Source organism: Aythya fuligula, chromosome 1 (assembly GCF_009819795.1).
Source record: "Aythya fuligula isolate bAytFul2 chromosome 1, bAytFul2.pri, whole genome shotgun sequence".
In the NCBI taxonomy this organism is placed as follows: domain Eukaryota; kingdom Metazoa; phylum Chordata; class Aves; order Anseriformes; family Anatidae; genus Aythya; species Aythya fuligula.
This window is the reverse complement of record NC_045559.1, coordinates 142,424,435-142,443,895: the sequence shown is the minus strand read 5'-3', so window position 1 is coordinate 142,443,895 and position 19,461 is coordinate 142,424,435. Positions and strand designations below refer to the sequence as shown.

General features: G+C 39.2%; 1 protein-coding gene across 1 annotated transcript in view; it reads right to left on the bottom strand.

The window, feature by feature from the left end:
* LOC116497826 (opsin-3-like) overlaps positions 1 to 17,292 on the bottom strand; it is a 60,062-nt gene extending 42,770 nt beyond the window's left edge. The window contains exon 1 of the mRNA XM_032201813.1: positions 16,956 to 17,292. Within this exon, the coding sequence (XP_032057704.1) occupies positions 16,956 to 17,292 (337 nt within the window). The remainder of the gene's footprint in view (positions 1 to 16,955) is intronic.
* Positions 17,293 to 19,461: the final 2,169 nt, after the last annotated feature.

The following is a 19,461-nucleotide window of genomic DNA, read 5'->3' as shown; positions in this document are numbered from 1 at the left end:
AAAAAACACCAATATTAATTTCAATCTCAGTTTCCATATGTTATGCAGGATCCCTTTGATTCCGGAAAGCAGGGTGAGCATTTGCAAATTCAGCCTCCTAAACTGGCTGCCTCCATGTGAGTGTACTTATCCACCTGCCTTTGGGAGTCAGAATAAAAAACGTTGTCAGCACTAGATGGAGCTCCTGTACAGCAACTTTTCAGGAAAAGTTTAGGGTGGCTGTTGTGCACGTGGGAAGCAGGGATGCCTACAGTGCTGCCGTAGCACGGGGATGTTCTCAGGGCACTCAGGTACAAAGCAGCAGATCCACATCCCTGCCCAAGCTGCTCAGCAGGACCTCCGCCATCTCCTGCCAGGGGTGCTCCTTTGCTTTCCAAACGGGAACACCCTGAGACATTCATTAATGCTAAGCATCTCCACAGATGTAACATGAAGTATGTAAATTTAGGGTTTGTGTATATACAGGATATAGCACTAAGTTAACTAAGAGGTGAAATTATAGTGTCTTATGCCAGTCAGGAAGCCAAGCTTTCACCAAAGCACGCTCACCCAGTTTCCTTCACACAAACTTTTGCTTTTTCACTGAATGCACCCACTTATTTTTAGTATCAAAGTTACATTTCTAGAAAATTTTAATGATTCTAAAATTTTTGTTTGTTTGATTGATTGATTGATCTTTTTTTGTTTTGGTCAGCTATCATTCCTAGAGATTGAACACCGTAAAAATATTTACTTCTCTGAGTTGTTTTCATAAAGTTTAGTGGTCAAATTGCTTTTTGCAATAACTAGTTATGAGCAAGTCAATAACTGGTGATATATCTGCCAATATGGATGCAGAGTGAAAATATGTAGACTAGACTCTACACAGCTTTTAGCCAAGAGTTTCTTGTGGATTATTACAGGCCAACAACCTCATGTGCTACAGAGATGGGAAATAAGACTAGGGGAGAAGGCTGCTCCCATCTCTATCCAAGATGGCTTTGCTACCAGAAGGATGTACAGTGAGTAGAAGCAGTATTCTCCAGTCCTTAACCTACAGAAGGACCTCAGAAAAGGAAATCTTTTACTACATCCATTAAGAAGCGATTTGTAACTGATGCAGACAGAAACCCTTTCCAGCAGATTTAATCCAACCAACAAGTCCATTCTGCAACACTGGATAGATTGATAGACATTACTCTAGAGAACACAGTAGTGGACATACAGAGGAATAACAATCTGGGACAAGCTGTCACGGCTATCTTGGTCAGAAGCCAAGCCTGAATAATTTATTAAAGATCTTTGACAGTGTCATGTAGTCAGGGTTTATACATTTGATAAAGCCTACTTGGATTTCCATAAAGCTTTGACTAGCCCAAAGGCTCTTAAGGATAGTAAGCTGCATTGCAATAACAGATTCTCACAGGATAAGTAATTGATTAGAGCCAGGAAATAAAGAACAGGAGAAAATAATAATTTTTTTTTTTTCCAATGGAAAATGTTCACCAGAAAAATCCCCTATGGATCAGTGCAAGGCACTGTGTTATTCATCATATTAATAAATGATCTGAAAAAGGTGGTCAAGAGTGAAGTTTGTTGATTATACTGTGCTAAATAACTCAAAATCAACAAAGCTGACTGTGAAGTACTGGAGAACAACCTCATGAAGCTGAGTCACTGAACAGATGAAGTGCTATGCTGATGTAAACTGCCATATGCGGAGAAAAACTGTACTAGCTTTAAACACTCAGTGATTGTTTCTGACTGACTTACTGCTCTGGAAAGAGAGTTATGACTGAGAACTTTATGAAAACTACTTCTACTAAGCACCAACGCTCAGTGGCATTTAGAAAAGTAAACATCAGGGATTGATAGAAAAGGAAAATTGAGAAAAGAATAGAGAACATGAAAAGGTGGATGAGGGTTGATTATTTAGTGTTTCTCACAATATGAGAATTGGATTTTCAAATGAAATATCATGTTGCAGCCTCAGAATAAATGAACAGGAAAGGGCACTTTATTTTGCACAGTACATGGCTGGTGTGTGGAACTCCTTGATGCATTATATCGTGAATACCAACATTTTGCAGGGTTCCAAAGAACATTCAGTCTGGGTGATAAATCCAGGAAGACTCAACAGTACCACCTCAGGCATGAGGTCCCTACACCACAAATCACACGCTGCTGGGACTGTCTACTGGCAAAATTGTTGTTGGGTGCTGAAAGTTACCGTAACTTTAAGTTTAGAATTGTAGAAGTTTGGCTGTGCAACCGTGGCAAATGATTAACATGGATATAAACACTCTTTTGCAAGGCACTACTAGTATTTAGTAATTACATTAATAGGAAGAAATAATTACAGAATACTAAGGGATCACTACTTGCTTGTTCTACTATTAATATTAATTTCCCAAAGGCTTGAGTGCCCCCAGCCCCAAAGAAGATATTAACACTTAGAAAGCTCCTACTTTTTCTCATCCTCAAATTCCTTATTAAACAGTCCTTGATGAACTGACCAATAGAGAAAAAAAGGCTATATGGAGGAAACCAGATGGTGGTATGTCTACTTTCTGCTTTTATCACAAAGAATATTAAGCCGTGGCTTTGTCTTGCCTCATAACCTGCTTTCTAACAATTAGAAAAAGCCCATTTAAATCCTGACTGGCATATTTATCTGGCAGCCTTTCATCTTATTCCTCTGTCTTTGCCTCTCACAAGGATTTTAGATAGAAATGCACTATCCATTTTAGGAAATATACCCAGTAAAACAATCCTCAACATCCTCATGTAGCTGTTGCTGGACTGCAGTCCTCTTGTGCTGCCAGATGTTCTTTCCCTGAAAAGTCAGCAGACCAAAAAAGTAGCAAAAAAACCAAAAAAACAAAAAAACAAAAAACAAAAAACATGGTTTTGATAATATTGAGCACTTTTTGGACCTGTTACACAGACTTGTGTGGAGAAGAGCTGTTTTGTGCACTGGAAGTCGTGTACAGAATATATTCATAATGCACCTTCACATGTCATGTAGATACTCCATATTTCCCTTAAGAGGCAGAGTTTGTAATTTGCCACCCTATTTCCTGCCCTGGTACTCTTTCTAATGAAATCCTACTGAGCATGCACCTAGGTAGAGGTGGATCAACCAAAGGGACCTTGATCAGCCTCCTGCTCACAGTGTAGTTTCCTCGACCCAGTATGCTTGGCCTCATTCTGCCTGCTGTGCAGTGCCCATGCAGCTTGCATCAATTCATTAGGGTGATTAAATGTGTCAGTATAAAGAGGTCCCCTGGTAACTTCATAAACAGTCAGAGTGCAGAACAGAAATTACCCACAAACTGTAAATTTGGCAAACGATAATGTTGCAGTGTGCTTGCACATATAAAAATTAAGTCTAAAGAAGACTCAACAATATCCAACCATTGTGTATTCTGAAATTTTTGTAAATACAAATTAAAGGGGATTATCTCTGTTTTTGTAAAATTCATACCATTTCTTAGCTCAAAGCAAATCTTGCCAGATGTTAGCATGCAATTTCAGTACTATCTCGGAGTATTAGGCTTGGACAACATTTAGAGATTTATCAGTCAAAATGAAACTTATATGAATTAATTGTTTTGAACCTTAGAAATTATTAGAGTCCTAATCTAAACAAAGTTTTATGTGGATGTTATGTTTAGAGATGATCAGACTATTTCTTATGAAAAATTTACACAATCAACTCAGGGTGGTTTGTTTGTTTTTTTGTTTTTCCTTTTTCTTAGTCATGTGGTCTTGAATAGATTTTAATCTAACAAACCTCTATGAAGATAATTCAATTAAACTGATTTCTGCCCATTGACTCATTTGAAGACTGCACATTTGATCTTTTCTTCCATTAGAAAGTTATCCATTATTTCTGCTCTGGACAGCATTACTGAAACCAATAGAAAAAAAATAATAATAGGGAAAAAAAAGAAGACAGAAAATACAATAAAAATAAACTAAACTATAAAATTAACAGGTGGTGAACAGAAAAAAAACTATGGAATATATGTAAATTAACATCTTACCCCAGTGATTTATTAGTCTTTTTCATTGTAGCTGCTATACTTTCATGATGAAAACCAAAAGCTTGTAACTGGTCATAGGCTGATACTTCCAATGTACTGGCGGCAGTACATGAAATGGGCTTAAGAAACTAAAAGCAGAAGAAATAATGTAATTTTGCCACATTTGTGGAAAAGTCATTAGCTGAAATTGCCCACTGAAATTTAGCCTGAGGCTGATAGCTGGCATGAGAAACCTTCAGCTGAAGCATGTGAAGTTTTTCAGTGGTATAACACAGCAGTTTAAAGATGCTGCTCAGGGGAGTCAGGCACCTACTCTGAACCTAAGGCTTCACTCTTGTATAGGGGAACACCCTCTCATCTGGTGATGATCCACACTAAGCCAGCACAGAACAGGGAGGGAGAGAGGTTCCAAACCACTCAGGAGTCAAAGCACACGGAGACTCCATAGTTTGAAGAACTGGCTGAGGGGTGACCTCAGCACTCTCTGCAATGTCCTGAGGAAGGGAAGAACAGAGGGAGGTGCCAGTCTCTTCTCCCTGGGCACAAGTGTCAGGACATGTGGGAATGGCACAAAGCTGTGTCAAGTGAGGTTCAGACTGGGCATTAGGAAAGATTTGTCTATTATGAGTTTGATCAAACACTGGAACAGGCTTGCTACAGAGATGTTTGAAGCTCCATGCCTGTCAGTTCAATAGGCACTTGGATCACGCCTTGATAATATGCTTTAATTTTTGTCTAGCCCTGAAATGGTCAGGCAGTTGGACTTGATGATCTTTATATGTCCCTTCCAACTGAACTATTCCACTACATTCTGTTCTAAGAATAACAGTGAGTAAAGGTAGTGGCTGCTACCTGGAGTGATGCTCCCTTACATTTGTTGTTTGCAAATCTCAAGCATTCATCCTGCCAGTATCAATTATGGAAAAATTTACAGCAGCCAGAGGACATTTTGACTTAGTAGTCTGGGGGAAAATAATATTATAAAGCAAAAACAAAAAACACCTTCCAGCAATATGAGACATTTGGTTCATTTAAGTAGTGAGTCATTTTAGCTGTGAAATCACCAGAAACAATAAGTGGTCTGTAAATCAATAGAGGCTGTAGTTTATTAACTTATTAGACATTTACTGAATATCTGCTTTCAAAAACATCTTTGCAGATATTGTTGATCCCTAGAAAAATGCAAATCTGAACAGGATAGCTCCTGCTTTCAAAAAACCTTTTTTTTTTTTTTTTCAATATCAGCACAATCTTTTCACAAACTACCACAAATTATTTTTTCATCTTAATAGATATTCTTAATCACAAAAGTGGCAGACACTAATAGAAAAAGAAAAGGTGATTACTTTAAAGCAAAGTATTGGCCACAGCTGAGAAAAATGGAGAAAAAAAATATGAAATTGCTAGTTATCATTTATTACTATGTCATTATTTTGAACTATGCCAACAAATGTTTATCAATTGTTTTATCACTGAAAATCCAGTAGTTACCAATTCCTGTACTAGAATGGAAGATGTAGTATTCTGCTTAAATGCTTTATAAAAGAAAGTGCCGTAGAAAATATGTCATCTGTTAAGAAAAAGCCACTAGCTCTATAACTTGGATTTAAAAATCTGGAGATAATATCCTCTCTCTGGTAGATTGCAGGACTACAAGGGAAGTTCAAGTTTTAACAAAAAATATTGAATTTAGGTCTGGCAGCATGCAGATGGTCTTAAGAGTTACCAAGATTATTAAATACATAGTTAAATAAAGTATGATTCAACAGTCTGTCACAAGCAAAGTCCAGTGTTCTCCAATGTAGTTTTGTTCTGAGTGACCACTGTTTATTTACTGGGCTCAGGTTTATTTTATTTTACCGAGGGACAAGAAAACCATATACATTTTCACAGAATCACAGAATCACAGAATTTCTAGGTTGGAAGAGACCTCAAGATCATCGAGTCCAACCTCTGACCTAACGCTAGCAGTCCCCACTAAACCATATCCCTAAGCTCTACATCTAAACGTCTTTTGAAGACTTCCAGGGATGGGGACTCCACCACTTCCCTGGGCAGCCTGTTCCAATGCCTCACAACCCTTTCAGTAAAGAAGTTCTTCCTAACATCTAACCTAAAACTCCCCTGGCTCAACTTAAGCCCATTCCTCCTCGTCCTGTCACCAGGCATGTGGGAGAACAGGCCAACCCCCACCTCACTACAGCCTCCCTTGAGGTACCTATAGAGAGCAATAAGGTCGCCCTTGAGCCTCCTCTTCTCCAGGCTGAACAAGCCCAGCTCCCTCAGCCGCTCCTCGTAGGACTTGTTCTCCAGGCCCCTCACCAGCTTCGTCGCCCTTCTCTGAACCCGCTCAAGCACCTCAATGTTCTTCTTGTAGTGAGGGGCCCAAAACTGAACACAGTACTCGAGGTGCGGCCTCACCAGAGCTGAGTACAGGGGGACGATCACCTCCCTAGCCCTGCTGGTCACACTGTTCCTGATACAAGCCAGGATGCTGTTGGCCTTCTTGGCCACCTGAGCACACTGCTGGCTCATATTCAGCCGACTATCCACCATCACTCCCAGGTCCTTCTCTGCCTGGCAGCTCTCCAACCACTCATCTCCCAGCCTGTAGCTCTGCTTGGGGTTATTGTGCCCCAGGTGCAGGACCCGGCACTTGGCCTTGTTGAACTTCATGCAGTTGACCTCAGCCCATCGGTGCAGCCTATCCAGATCCTCCTGCAGAGCTTTCCTACCCTCAAGCAGATCGACACACGCACCTAACTTGGTGTCATCTGCAAACTTACTGAGGGTGCACTCAATGCCCTCGTCCAGATCATCGATGAAGATATTAAAGAGGACCGGCCCCAGCACCGAGCCCTGGGGGATGCCACTAGTGACTGGCCTCCAACTGGACTTGGCTCCATTCACCACGACTCTTTGGGCCCAGCTATCCAGCCAGTTTCTAACCCAACGAAGCGTGCACCAGTCCAAGCCAAGAGCAGCCAGTTTCTTGAGGAGAATGCTGTGGGAGACGGTGTCAAAAGCCTTGCTGAAGTCAAGGTAGACCACATCCACAGCCTTTCCCTCATCCACCCAGCACGTCACTTTGTCATAGAAGGAGATCAGGTTTGTCAAGCAGGATCTGCCTTTCATAAACCCATGCTGACTAGGCCCGATCGCCTGCTTGCCCTGCAAGTGCTGCATGATGACTCTCAGGAGGATCTGCTCCATGAGCTTCCCTGGCACTGAGGTCAAATTGACAGGCTTGTAGTTTCCCGCGTCTGCCCTCCGGCCCTTCTTGTAGATGGGCGTCACATTTGCTAGCCGCCAGTCAACTGGGACCTCCCCTGATCGCCAGGACTGCTGATAAACGATGGACAGTGGCTTGGCCAGCTCCTCTGCCAGTTCTCTCAGTACCCTTGGGTGGATCCCATCCGGCCCCATCAACTTGTGCACATCCAAGTGCCGTAGCAGGTCACCAACCAGTTCTTCATGGATAGTGAGGGCCACATCCTGCTCCCCATCCCCTTCCACCAGCTCAGGGTACTGGGTATCCAGTGAACAACCGGTATTGCTGCTAAAGACTGAGGCAAAGAAGGCATTGAGCACCTCTGCCTTTTCCTTATCTCTTGTAACTAAGTTTCCCCCCGCATCCAGTAAAGGATGGAGATTCTCCTTAGTCCTCCTTTTTGTGTTGATGTATTTATAGAAACGTTTTTTGTTATCTTTAACGGCAGTAGGCAGATTGAGCTCCACATGAGCTTTGGCCTTCCTAATTTTGTCCCTGCACAGCCTCGCTACATCCTTATAGTCCTCCCTAGTGTCCTGCCCACTTTTCCAAAGATTATAAACCCTCTTTTTTCTCCTAAGATCAAGCCACAATTCTCTGTTGAGCCAGGCTGGTCTTCTTCACCGCCAGCTCATCTTTGGGCACGTGGGGACAGACCGTTCCTGCGCCATTAAGATTTCCCTCTTGAAGAGCGCCCAGCCTTCCTGGACCCCTCTGCCCTTCAGAACCGCCTCCCAAGGGACTCCACCAACTAGTGTCCTGAGCAGCTCAAAGTCAGCCCTCTGAAAGTCCAATACAGCGGTTTCACTGGTCCCCTTCCTGGCCTCGCTAAGAATAGTGAACTCCACCATTTCGTGGTCACTCTGCCCAAGACAGCTCCCGACAATCACATCCTCCACCAGTCCTTCTCTGTTTGTGAATAGAAGGTCTAGCGGGGCACCACCCCTGGTAGGTTCACTAACCAGCTGCGTCAGGAAGCTGTCTTCCATGCTCTCCAGAAACCTCCTAGACTGCTTTCTCAGGGCTGTGTTATGCTTCCAGGATATGTCAGGGAAGTTGAAGTCCCCCACGAGTACAAAAGCTGATGATTTTGCAACTTCTGTCAGCTGCCTGTAGAACTCCTCATCCGTCTCCTCATCCTGGTTCGGCGGTCTATAGCAGACCCCGACCAGGACACTAGCCTTGTTGTCCCTGCCGATCCTAACCCAAAGGGACTCGACCTTGTCATTCCCAGCCTCGAGTTCTACAACCTCGAAAGACTCTCTAATATAGAGAGCCACACCACCACCCCTTCTGTGCTGCCTGTCCCTTCTAAAGAGCTTATAGCCAGGCATTGCAGTACTCCAGTCATAACATATATATTTTAATAACATATTTCTTCACATGGATGTGTCCTGACTACAGACACAGTTAGTTTCTGTTTTTTTCTTGCAGTGATAGAAATATAACAGCAGGCACGGCATGGTCTGGGTTAATGCTGTGACATAGGATTAGGGAACAGGGTCTGCAAATGCACATGATTAAACGTATCTAACAGAAATGCTCTTCCATCATTTCTAACACAGCTTACAGCCCTGACCTTTTAGACTCATTTCATCATCAGAATCATTTTGCAAGGTCTGATATTTTATTTTATTTTAATTTTTTTTTTTCAATTTAAGCCCTTTCCAGGTCTCTATGTAAAGTGATTTTATTTTGTATCTTGTCTTGCAAAAAGTTCTTAATATTCTGTAATACATGATTATTATGTAGAGCCATGTACCAGAACTAAAAATATGCAACTGAACCACAGGTATGGTTGCTTGATAAAGTCTTAAACATAGGCAGATATTTGAAGTCACTTGCACACACACAGAAACAGACTTTGGGCATGGGCAGAGTGTTTCTTCCAGAACAGAAGTTGGCATCATATGGACAACTGATGACTATGTGTACAAGCTACCAAGGAAGTTATCAATTGCCCTAGAGAATTCTGCTATTTTTCTGGCCCTCCTCCCAGGGACACACACACAAACTCCTGTCCACCCTTCATTGTTGAAATCTCTGCATGGTTTTTATTGTCTGTTTTTTGGTCAGACATTAGGTGAATAGCCTGTAGATTATCACACAACAAAACATAGCAGTGGAAAATATTAGCTGTGGCAGTTAAGGGAGAGCATGATGACTCAATCTACGTGTGCCTGCTGGTGCATGTTGAAGGGCCACCAGGGATCAGTGACCTGTTCAGAGCACACTTCGGCTCCTGTTTGAGCCACGTGCTTGTATTTGCTCTGTGCTGAAGGCTGAAAGGGAGAGACGGAGGGAAAAGAAAGGATTCTGATGCACATCAAGCTCCTACTGCAGGCAGGTGTTGAGCTGGTGCAGAGCTGGGGCTGCCTAGTCCAAGGGAGGGAGAAGGAACCATTCCTGGTAATACAGACACTTTCTATGCATGTGATGGTGTCTTCTTTAATTGGTTCTCTACAATTTTTGCTGGGTCTGACTCTCTGCTTCAAGTTCTCAAATTGCATTAAAAATAAAATAAATAAAAAAATAAAAAATAAAATAAAAATTTTAAAAAATAAAACAATACAAATTATCTGTAGGCAGAGCAGACAGCATGTTCCCTGCATGATGAATGTGTGGCCAAGTTCTGAAAGGAGATTTGGGCACCTCTTCATAGAAACATGACAAATGTTTTCCAAATATTCATTCTTGGGCAACTAGTGATTTCAACATGGATGGTGTTTAATGCCCAGAGAAACTAGAAATAAACTAGGAAATAAGCTCAACATTCAGGAAAGGAACACTGAACTGAGAAGGAAATTATAAAAAAAAAAAAAAAAAGTAAGAAAATGGCATAAAGCCATAAGAAACAATAAGCACTTTAGCGGTAAGGGTCATTTCATGGCTGCAGGGAGGTACAGAGCAAATATCCACCTCTGATCTTGTGATCCTTGGCTCCTTTCAAAGCTAGTGGAGACAGAGTCACTTCTAAGACACAGCTTATATCACCCTAAGGACCGTATCTGAAGTATGTCAGACAATTTGTACGCTGACTGTGCAAATTTTTTTTTATTATTTCTTATGAAAGAAGACTGAGTGATTGGGAAATACTTGTTTTCAGTTAGATGATTCCCATCCATCTCTAAGGTCTTCGGCATTTCATGTTTCCATGTAAATATGTCTCTTAGAATTGTATTTATTAATATGTGGTTACCTCATTTATTAATTATTTTAATAAAAAGACTGACAGCCTAATTTCAGTTTCTGAGAGAGGGGATGCCAAAGAGGAATTCAGATTACATATCTCCTGAATAAGTACTTTTGTGTTTCCATTTACTATACAGCCTAATGAATATCAGATGCCTGAAATTATGCAGAAAAGTTTCTAACCAATCATCAGTTGAAATATTATACTAAAATCAGTAAAACCCCTTAATTAATGATATTGTTTGTCCTTTTTTTTTTTAGATAAAGGAACTGTAAGCACATTTTATGCCTTCCAGTTTATTAGGCAAACTTTTCTTAGCCCCTCTCTTTGAAACAGCAAAAAATTTCTGATATCAAACAGAAAAGAACTACCTAGAAAAGTTTGCATAGGTCCTGTTGATTACAAGCACAACAAAGTCTACTCATTTAAAATACAGAACTTTTTTGAGTTCTGATGGAGAACTAAGTTTCCTTAAACATTACTGATAAGTGGTGCTTCCTGACAATTTTATTTATAGGAATACTACTTTAAATCCCATTCTAAGCCCACTTGGAAAAAGAGCTATCCACATTCATGAGCCAAGCAAGGAGCTGCTAAGAGTATTTCACACTGGGACATGAGAATTTACTCTATAAGGGCTCAGACAACTTCAGTCTTGAGCTCTTGCAGAATCAAGTCAAGGAAGATTATGTTTTCACCCCTGGGAAAACAAACAAGCAAACAAACAAAACCATCATATTCATTCTCACAGAAAAGCCATTCACTTCACTTGGGATCTCAATTTCTCAATTGCATCTCATGAGCTGAAAGCTTACAATATATTACATGTTTATACTCAAAGTACTTTAGTTTAGTGAAGTGTGTTTAAGACACAGCATATAAAATCAAGGCAAAAGATTAAGAAGAAAATTATTTGTTTAAGGTCACAGGGAAACTGAACTTTAAAACAAAACCATGAGCAGCCCAGTTTCTCATTTAATGTATTCTCTGGCAGCTTACAGGGGAATAAATCAATAACTGCTTTAATGTGACTGAATAGATTGTTTGCTTACATAGTTGGGTAGTATGGGTTTTTTGAAAAGACTAAAGCCCTCATTTAGATAGGACTTTGGTTCATCAGTGGTCATAAAGATATATACACACACTCTACTTAAGTTAGAACAAGTTTAAGAGTGGAGCCCTCTCTTGCACACAGGACAAGGACATGTTACCGCATGGAAGATGTGACCTCAAATCACACAGCTTTTAGTTACCACAAAGGCTGAGGAAGAAAGAAAACAATCAGCAGACACCTTCAAACATGAACAAAGAGCTCAAAAGTAACAAACAAACAAAAATTTTTAGAGATGTACTTCAAAACTGTACAGCCTCAGAATCTAATGTTGGATTCCCTGGGCTGGAGAAGTCACCATCTGTCCTACATTAATTAATCTACTTAATATTTAATCCTGATATGGCATTACATAGCAATTTTGAAAATGAACTTCAGAAGTTATCCACACTGAAATACTGCCTTCCCTACAACTTTGGAAAGTTTACATTAGTGCAAATATATTGGGAAAAGATGAAATGTTTCTTAAAGTTTTCATCTGTCCAGAGATCTGAAGTGTATAATAGGGCGTTGGAGAGAGTATGTGAGAGGTGGTCAAAGTTGCATGACAAACAATTTTAGGATGCAATATCAGTTTGTGCATATATGGTCTCTTTGTGAGTGTTTTACTAAATATTGTGTTTTTCTTAAATTAAAATCTAATGCCTAATCTTTCAGTGATATATTTAACAGTTTTTATTTCAGCCTGCTTGCAAAGTTTACTCAGTTCATTTGGGAAAAATGTGTCCGTCCTGTCCTTGTGTCCCCTGCAAACATGAATGTTTGCTTAAATGTATAACCATGAGCCTGTCAAACTGTGGCTAAGTGGTGGGTAACAGGAGTAAATTTAGCAAATACATCCATTTCCCCAACTCTGTGACGTGCAGTTTCCACTGCAGTGACCTAGTTGATGGAGCTGCAAACAGGCACAAGCACCAGGGGAAAGCCATTTACGACAGAAACAGCCCACATTGTTCCTTCCCTAACTCCATCCTTTATGCTCTTCATATGAAGTCCCAACAGCTCTTATGCTGTTATAGCAAGTCTCATGATATTTACTGTTCTCCTTAAAATCCACATTACATGCTCATTGATCAGCATCTGCACTGTCTATTATTTTCTAAACCATTTGCTTTCAGAGAATGATTTGAAATCATAAAATAGAGGTGTGGAAAACAGCAAGCAAATAAATAAAACACCTACACCTTCTCTATATTTTTTCCATTGTGCTCATAGGAACCTCCTGGTACTGGGTTTTGGTTCATGATTTTTAAGTGCCTGGGGTAGGCAATGAATTACCCAGTAAACACCATGCGGCTCGATTCCACAGTAAGCAACATTAATGTCCATTGCTCTGTTGATTTTGCTGGGAAGAGAATTAGGCCCACTTTCTGGATCACTTCCCAGGGAAATAGTTATGTGATTTTAAAAGAGAAAAGGCACTTCAAACAAAATGAGTGATCTATGGCCATGCATTTGCATTTGAAACAAACTCATCTTCCTACATTCACTGGCTGTTTCCTAAGTATCCTCCAGGCTATAGACCTGGGGGATAAGACCTTCACTCTCAATTGAATTTTAGACAGGAAGAAGGTGTTTTTCATAGCATCACAAAACAATGTGTAAGGCAGCAAAACAGCTATGAAAAAATCAGTCCTTTGCAGAAGCCCTTTAAAAGTCAAATTACTTTTTAAAATGTTCTTACATTTTGAAGTTGGCGTAGGTGTGTTTTACATATCATCAAATATTTGCCAAGTCATAAAGCTTAGTTACCCACTACAGACTCCTTTATGGTTTAGGAAAATATTAAAGGTTGCAGGTTTATCATCATCAGCAACATTACTATGTGTTTTAGAAAGAAAAATTAAAAAATGGTACTATACCTTCATTTGTTACTGGAGAGTTAAATTCTACTGAAGCCAGTGAACTTACTGTAACATAATTTGAAATTCTGGTTCTACAATGAAGTTTTTTATCCTAGTAGGACAGACTTCTGTCCTGTGAGGTGAATAAATAAATAAATAAATATTTTAAAGGGTTTACTCTTACAGAGCTTGATGTCAAACTTCATTTCTTAATTAGCTTTCCTACAACACATCTTTCTTATGGATCATGAGCATTAGGGCAATTGCTCTTAGCTTTGGCAAGCCAAAATCAGACTCAAGGCACAAAGGAGTGTAAGGGATTGCAGAAAAAGTGTAAACAGCACAAATAAACCCTCTCCACCCAGTCTATATAGTTTTGTCATTTATTTGCTCATATATGTTCCTTTTATATTGTAGCCTTTAATATCGTAGCCATTACTTTGTAGTCCTTGTAGTTCTTGCAATTATGTTTATAAATCTAATCCACTTTGCCACTCACAAGGCATTCATAGCAGTCAGGAGGAAGGCTGTGATCTAAACTAGTCAACAAAAGTGTCAAAAAACTCTCTTGCTGACAAATAACTTTCTAACTTTCTTTTCTTCAGTAATTTTCTTTTCTTTGGTAACTACAAGGTATCAATCAGTGAGATCTTAAACAACCACTTTACCATATAGAATATACTTTTTCTCCTCTAGAGCTCCTGAATCAGTTTTGTAAATTGTATACAGTTTTTCTAAAGTCCATGGAAGACAAAGAAAAAAATTCTACAATGAATGAGATGTTGTTCTCACCACCCCCTTATCAATAAGATCTCAAAGTCTGTAAAAAAATTAACCATTCCATTTAACATGTCCCTGTTCAGTCTATGATGCTCAATGCACACATGGAATGCAACAAAAATCACACACCTGGGAATTTTGTTTTCAAGTGCTGTAAAGAACTGAAATGCTGCCAACTTACTCTATACCTACATTTTTCTTTAACACATTTTGGATTATATCATTTCAAGAAAGCAGATGAACAATGGTATTTAACTGCAGATGGAGACATCTAAATGTTAAGCCACCTGCTACTATTCTATGCTTTTACTCATGTTTATTCATTTTATTTTCCAGTGAACATTTTTAGTTATAGTTTTGCAGGCAAACTTCTTCAGTATACCCTTTATACACAGTCATAAAAGTAAAAGAAAAATATTAACAAATATTGTGAGTGTTGTAAGACTTTCCAAATGGAATTGCAAAAGAATGTTTTTAACACTCTTAGGAAAAGTTTCCATGTGCACAGTTCAAACCTTGCCAGTGGTCAAGCTGTCCCAGCCACCCAGGACACACTGTTGATAGTAGAGCCAGTCAGGGAAGCTGAAGTCAACTTTAGCATTCTGGGCTTTATGTTTTTGTCTGCTTGCTTGTTCTTTGATGATCTAACCAATTTTAGGAACTGTACTGGAACCTCTTGCATGGGCACAAGTGTCACTGCAGAATGGAAGCCTGCTGTTCTTCCATCCACCTGATTTATACAGTAGACCTGAAGAACCATTCCACAAGCAAGTCACCTCATGAGAAGCTGACCCATTTGCTGTTTTAATTCCACAATAACACAGGTATTCTGACAGAAGCCAACAAGCTCAAAAGGCACCATCAACATATTTTTTTTCCTCATCCCTTAAACACATAACATTTTTTCTCCTCCCTTAAACACATACCTTTTTTCTCCTCTCTTCAAATAAAATCTTTGCATCCCATTAATAAAAAAAAACAACAAAGGTAAATCAAAGGATGGAGAAAATCCAGTCCTACCTGTTTTCTCCCTGAGAAGACTAGTGACTGAATTATTCATCTCTGTTATGAAGTTAATGTTATGAAGACACGGTAGCAGAGGCCTGGTGAATGTATTCAAAACCCTGTGCATCTTATGTGAATACATTTCTTCAAAGTTGCAGTGAGAAAGCTGTATGCTAAAGTTTCAGACAACATGGACCAGTAGACTATCTCATCGCATTAATGACTCACAAAAATGGAAAGGAAACACGGAAGGAAAAGATATGTTTTTCTGATCTGCACAAATTTATAAATAAATAATTAAATAGATAGATAGATAAACCATCCCCCCCCCAAAGGAAGCAAACAAAAAAAAAACAACAAACAAACAAACAAACAAAAAGTGTGTTGTTGATAATGGGGTCTGTTTTTGGATTACCAAAGCCTATGCTTTTATATCATACAACACTGCTAACTCCTGAGAGGTCACTTTAGACATAGCAGCAGCTTCCCAGAGGAAGCTGCTAGGCTGAGATAACTGTCAATAGTGCAGCACAAGTTTGAGGAAATGAAGGGCACCAGAGGAAAGCACATTGTTAGAAATAGCAAGAGTTTGTAAGTCAGTTGGAAAACGTGTGTTTGGATTCACAGCCTGATTCTACTTCAAGGGCCGTGGGAGTGCTGCTCAGGATAAAGCACTGGTATGAGATGCACCTCAACCTCAGAGGGGGAGAAGAAAAAAGGATGTGCTCAGACCTGTCCTGGTGGCCTGGAGGCCACCAAAGCAAGAACACAGAGCAAAAGGAACTGGGTCCCCCAGTCTAGGTGAGCATAGGATCATGTCTAGTTGTTGTACCCACAGGACAGTTTATGTCTTGCCTTGGAAAATCTTTTTTGAATATAGGAATAAATGCACAAAGGCTCACTGCTTGGCAATGTAATTATAAAAGTGATGGATCAACTTGAAGGGACAAAACCTGCCCTCTGACTGTGCTTTTTCTTTCTGTTTTATCTTTTCTTTATTTTTGTAAATAATTAACACAATTATTTTAAGTTAAAAATTTAAATCTAACACTACAAAAGCTTGTTGCAGGAAAAGTTTTATCTGGACAGAAGACGAATGCAGAGAGACTGTTTAACTTTGATGAACGTTTTGAGTATATCTGACATCTATTCCTGTAAGTTAATTTGTTATTGAATGTGCATCATGTAATTTTAAAATAAAGATTTTGCTTTGGGGAAGAACAGAAAGCATCTAATGATGAAAACTGTCATTATCTGGGACAAAAGGGAATTCATGTTATAGATCAATAGATAATTGCAAATGGCAAATGGAGTATTTTCATGAGGCTTTGTTTGTGATGGAAGCAGACTGTTTACTGGAAGAAAGAACTGTTTACTGATGGCACAGATTTTTCTGAAAAAGAGGGAACTACCATGTATGTTCATTCACTTAGTCAAACTCCTTCTTCTAGTATGTTGCCTCTTTCTAGATGACGTTTGAATCTATTAAAAATAAGTTATTTCAAAAATAGGATACGTTAAGGAATATTTATCAGCTCTCTTCTATGTTTCATAAAGCCTGCAGTTAAATGTTTTAAGCCATGAATTTCTCTTGGTTTACCGTAACAAGGGAACCAAAGCATCCTTCTATTTATCTTACACCATGAGATAACTAACTCATTGAGTGGCTTCATGCACCTGTGTTGAAAAGAATAGGATAAGAGAATTATCAATGAACTCTTACCAAAGCAGGAATTGACAAATCCATACCACCTACAACCATGCTCCCCTCCAATCCATTTGCCATGGATGTTAGATGCAAAACTGAGGGTAGTGCCTGAGATGCACACTAACATGTCACTGATACTAATATTCAGGAGGAGCATGTTGACTGGGTTACGGAGGGTTTTAAACTTGCAGAAGAGGATGAGGACAATCAAGTTATTCAAGAAACCAAAAAACAAGATAAATCCAAGAAAAACAGCCACTATTGTGTGCCCATTTCGTGAGAGTCCAGCCCTAGGCTCTACAGGATCTGCAGGAGCATCAAAGCTCAGGTTGTATGTCCAAGTGTGGTTCATTTCGGACTTTGCCGCAGGTAAATGAGAGTAGAGACACCAGGTGCCCTGTGCTGAAGTCCTCTGGCAGTTTCACAGAAGTGTCCCTCCATTACAGGTCAAATCATTTCTTGCAAATTTTTCTCAGTTGAGATATCTCTTGGATGGTTACTCAGGCATGAAATATTGTATTGTAGCACAGGAATATTTTTCTACTCTTCCTTTCAGTGGTCAGTTCTGCTTGGGACCTCAGGGCAGAAAAACCAAGCAATCACCTCAAATTCATCTTCTGTTTAAACCCAGGATCATGTTAGATGATCTTTTTTGAGAGTCAGACTGGAAGCTATCTTAAAAAGGTGCTTCCACATGATCTCTTCTTTCAGAGCAAATGGGCAGCCCTCCTACCAATGAGTAGCTACTGTTTTTCCTTCTGCTAACCCATCTTTCTGAAAAAGAAAAGAGAAGAAAACAAACGGTAAAGACAAAACCACCTTTTCCATATGAAGACCAAACAATACATACATGTATGTACAGTTTCTCCTCTTTGAACTGTATCAAATATTTCTGTCTTTTCTCTGAATTTCAACAACAGCAACAAAATCAGTTTGTGGAAATTTTCTTTGCTATTCAAAACAGTTTTTTCTTAGCTCTCTGTTTAGCATGGAAAAGGCTATTTTCACCTTTCCAGTAAAGTTCCTCAGAAGAGAAAATGCATGTAAGATAGATCTTTCACATCAGCTTTCCAGAGGAAAAGCTGTATCATCTTCTACATCAAGGCAATCCACCAAGCTTTAGTCTTGGCTAGAGTTTAATTGTAACCAAAATTTTAGGAGGAGAATTTATTTCTTTACCCAGAAAGAATAATTTCAAGCTCAGTCCCTGAAGCTCCCATGTGCTTACAAAGGTTGGCAAAGCTCTGATATCAATGTCACTTCTCCTACATTTACCAGTGGACAGGTGTTCACCTTCATTATTTATAAAGTAGACAAACATCCAGAGCTTCGCATCTCTCTCCTGCCACAGACATGAATTTGTATAGACTCACACAGTGAATACAATGTGTGTGTGTATTTTGTGAAGCAACAGCAGCATGCTTAATGTGTAACTGTTTTGCCTGCAACCATGCAGAAAGCTGGCTAATTCTGCACCAGTGTTTCTATAAAATAATAATAATAATAATAATAATAATAAAATAATAATAATAATAATAATGCAGATAGATATATGTAAGAATTTCCACTCCTCACCACACACACACACAAAAGCAAACAAACAAGCAAACAAAACAAAATGAAACAAACAACAACAACAACAACAAAAAACACTTAATACCTATAGCTTGCTGCACTTAAAAATATGAAAACATATGTATGAAAATGTTTCTTTCAGGAGTCATGTCCTCCTAGAACAACTACAGAGAGTTCAAAATGCAGCATCTGTTGCACTACTCCTAACTACTGCTTTTTGTAAATTGATTAGTAAAAAAAATAATAAAATGTGTTAACCAGTTGGAAAGATGAGAGTTCATCAGAGTGTACTGAAGATGTAGTGGGTGGTTTTTTTTTTTTCCTTCTATCAAAGTTGTTTGTCATGGTAAATGTTTATTGCAAGTATTTCTTATTACTATTTCCCTGCTTTCACAAAGTCGCTATGATAAACATGTCTCATTATTGCAGTGATTTTGAACTATAATATATGCAATCTGTCTTAACTTTGTGTTGTGATAAATAAATGATGAAAAGATTACATACACTTTGCAGACCTTCCACTGTTTGGTCGTTTAGAACATGAACAGCTGATGTTTTCTGTTTACTCCCTCTACCTCCATTTAAGAGGCACATGGTCATTTAAATTGGTAAGGGTCTCAAGGAGCAAATCGAAGAGGGAGAACATTTGAAATCCTCTTTCTACCATTTTGGAAAAAAAAAAAAAAAAAAAAAAAAAAAGCTGTCACAATTCTGGTTGCAGGCAGAAGGAAACTATTTGAGACTAACTGAGAATATGTTTTAATTTTTCTCACAAATGTGTTTAAAGGAATAGAGTTAAAGTTTAGTAGAACAAAACACAAATAAAAGAACAACTCATTAAAACAATGATGTTGAGTGCTTCTCAGACTAATGGCACAACTGAAAAGAAAGACAGCTGCGTGTGTGTGTGTGCATAGGAACAAAGCTTTGTGGCACTGTGGAAGGA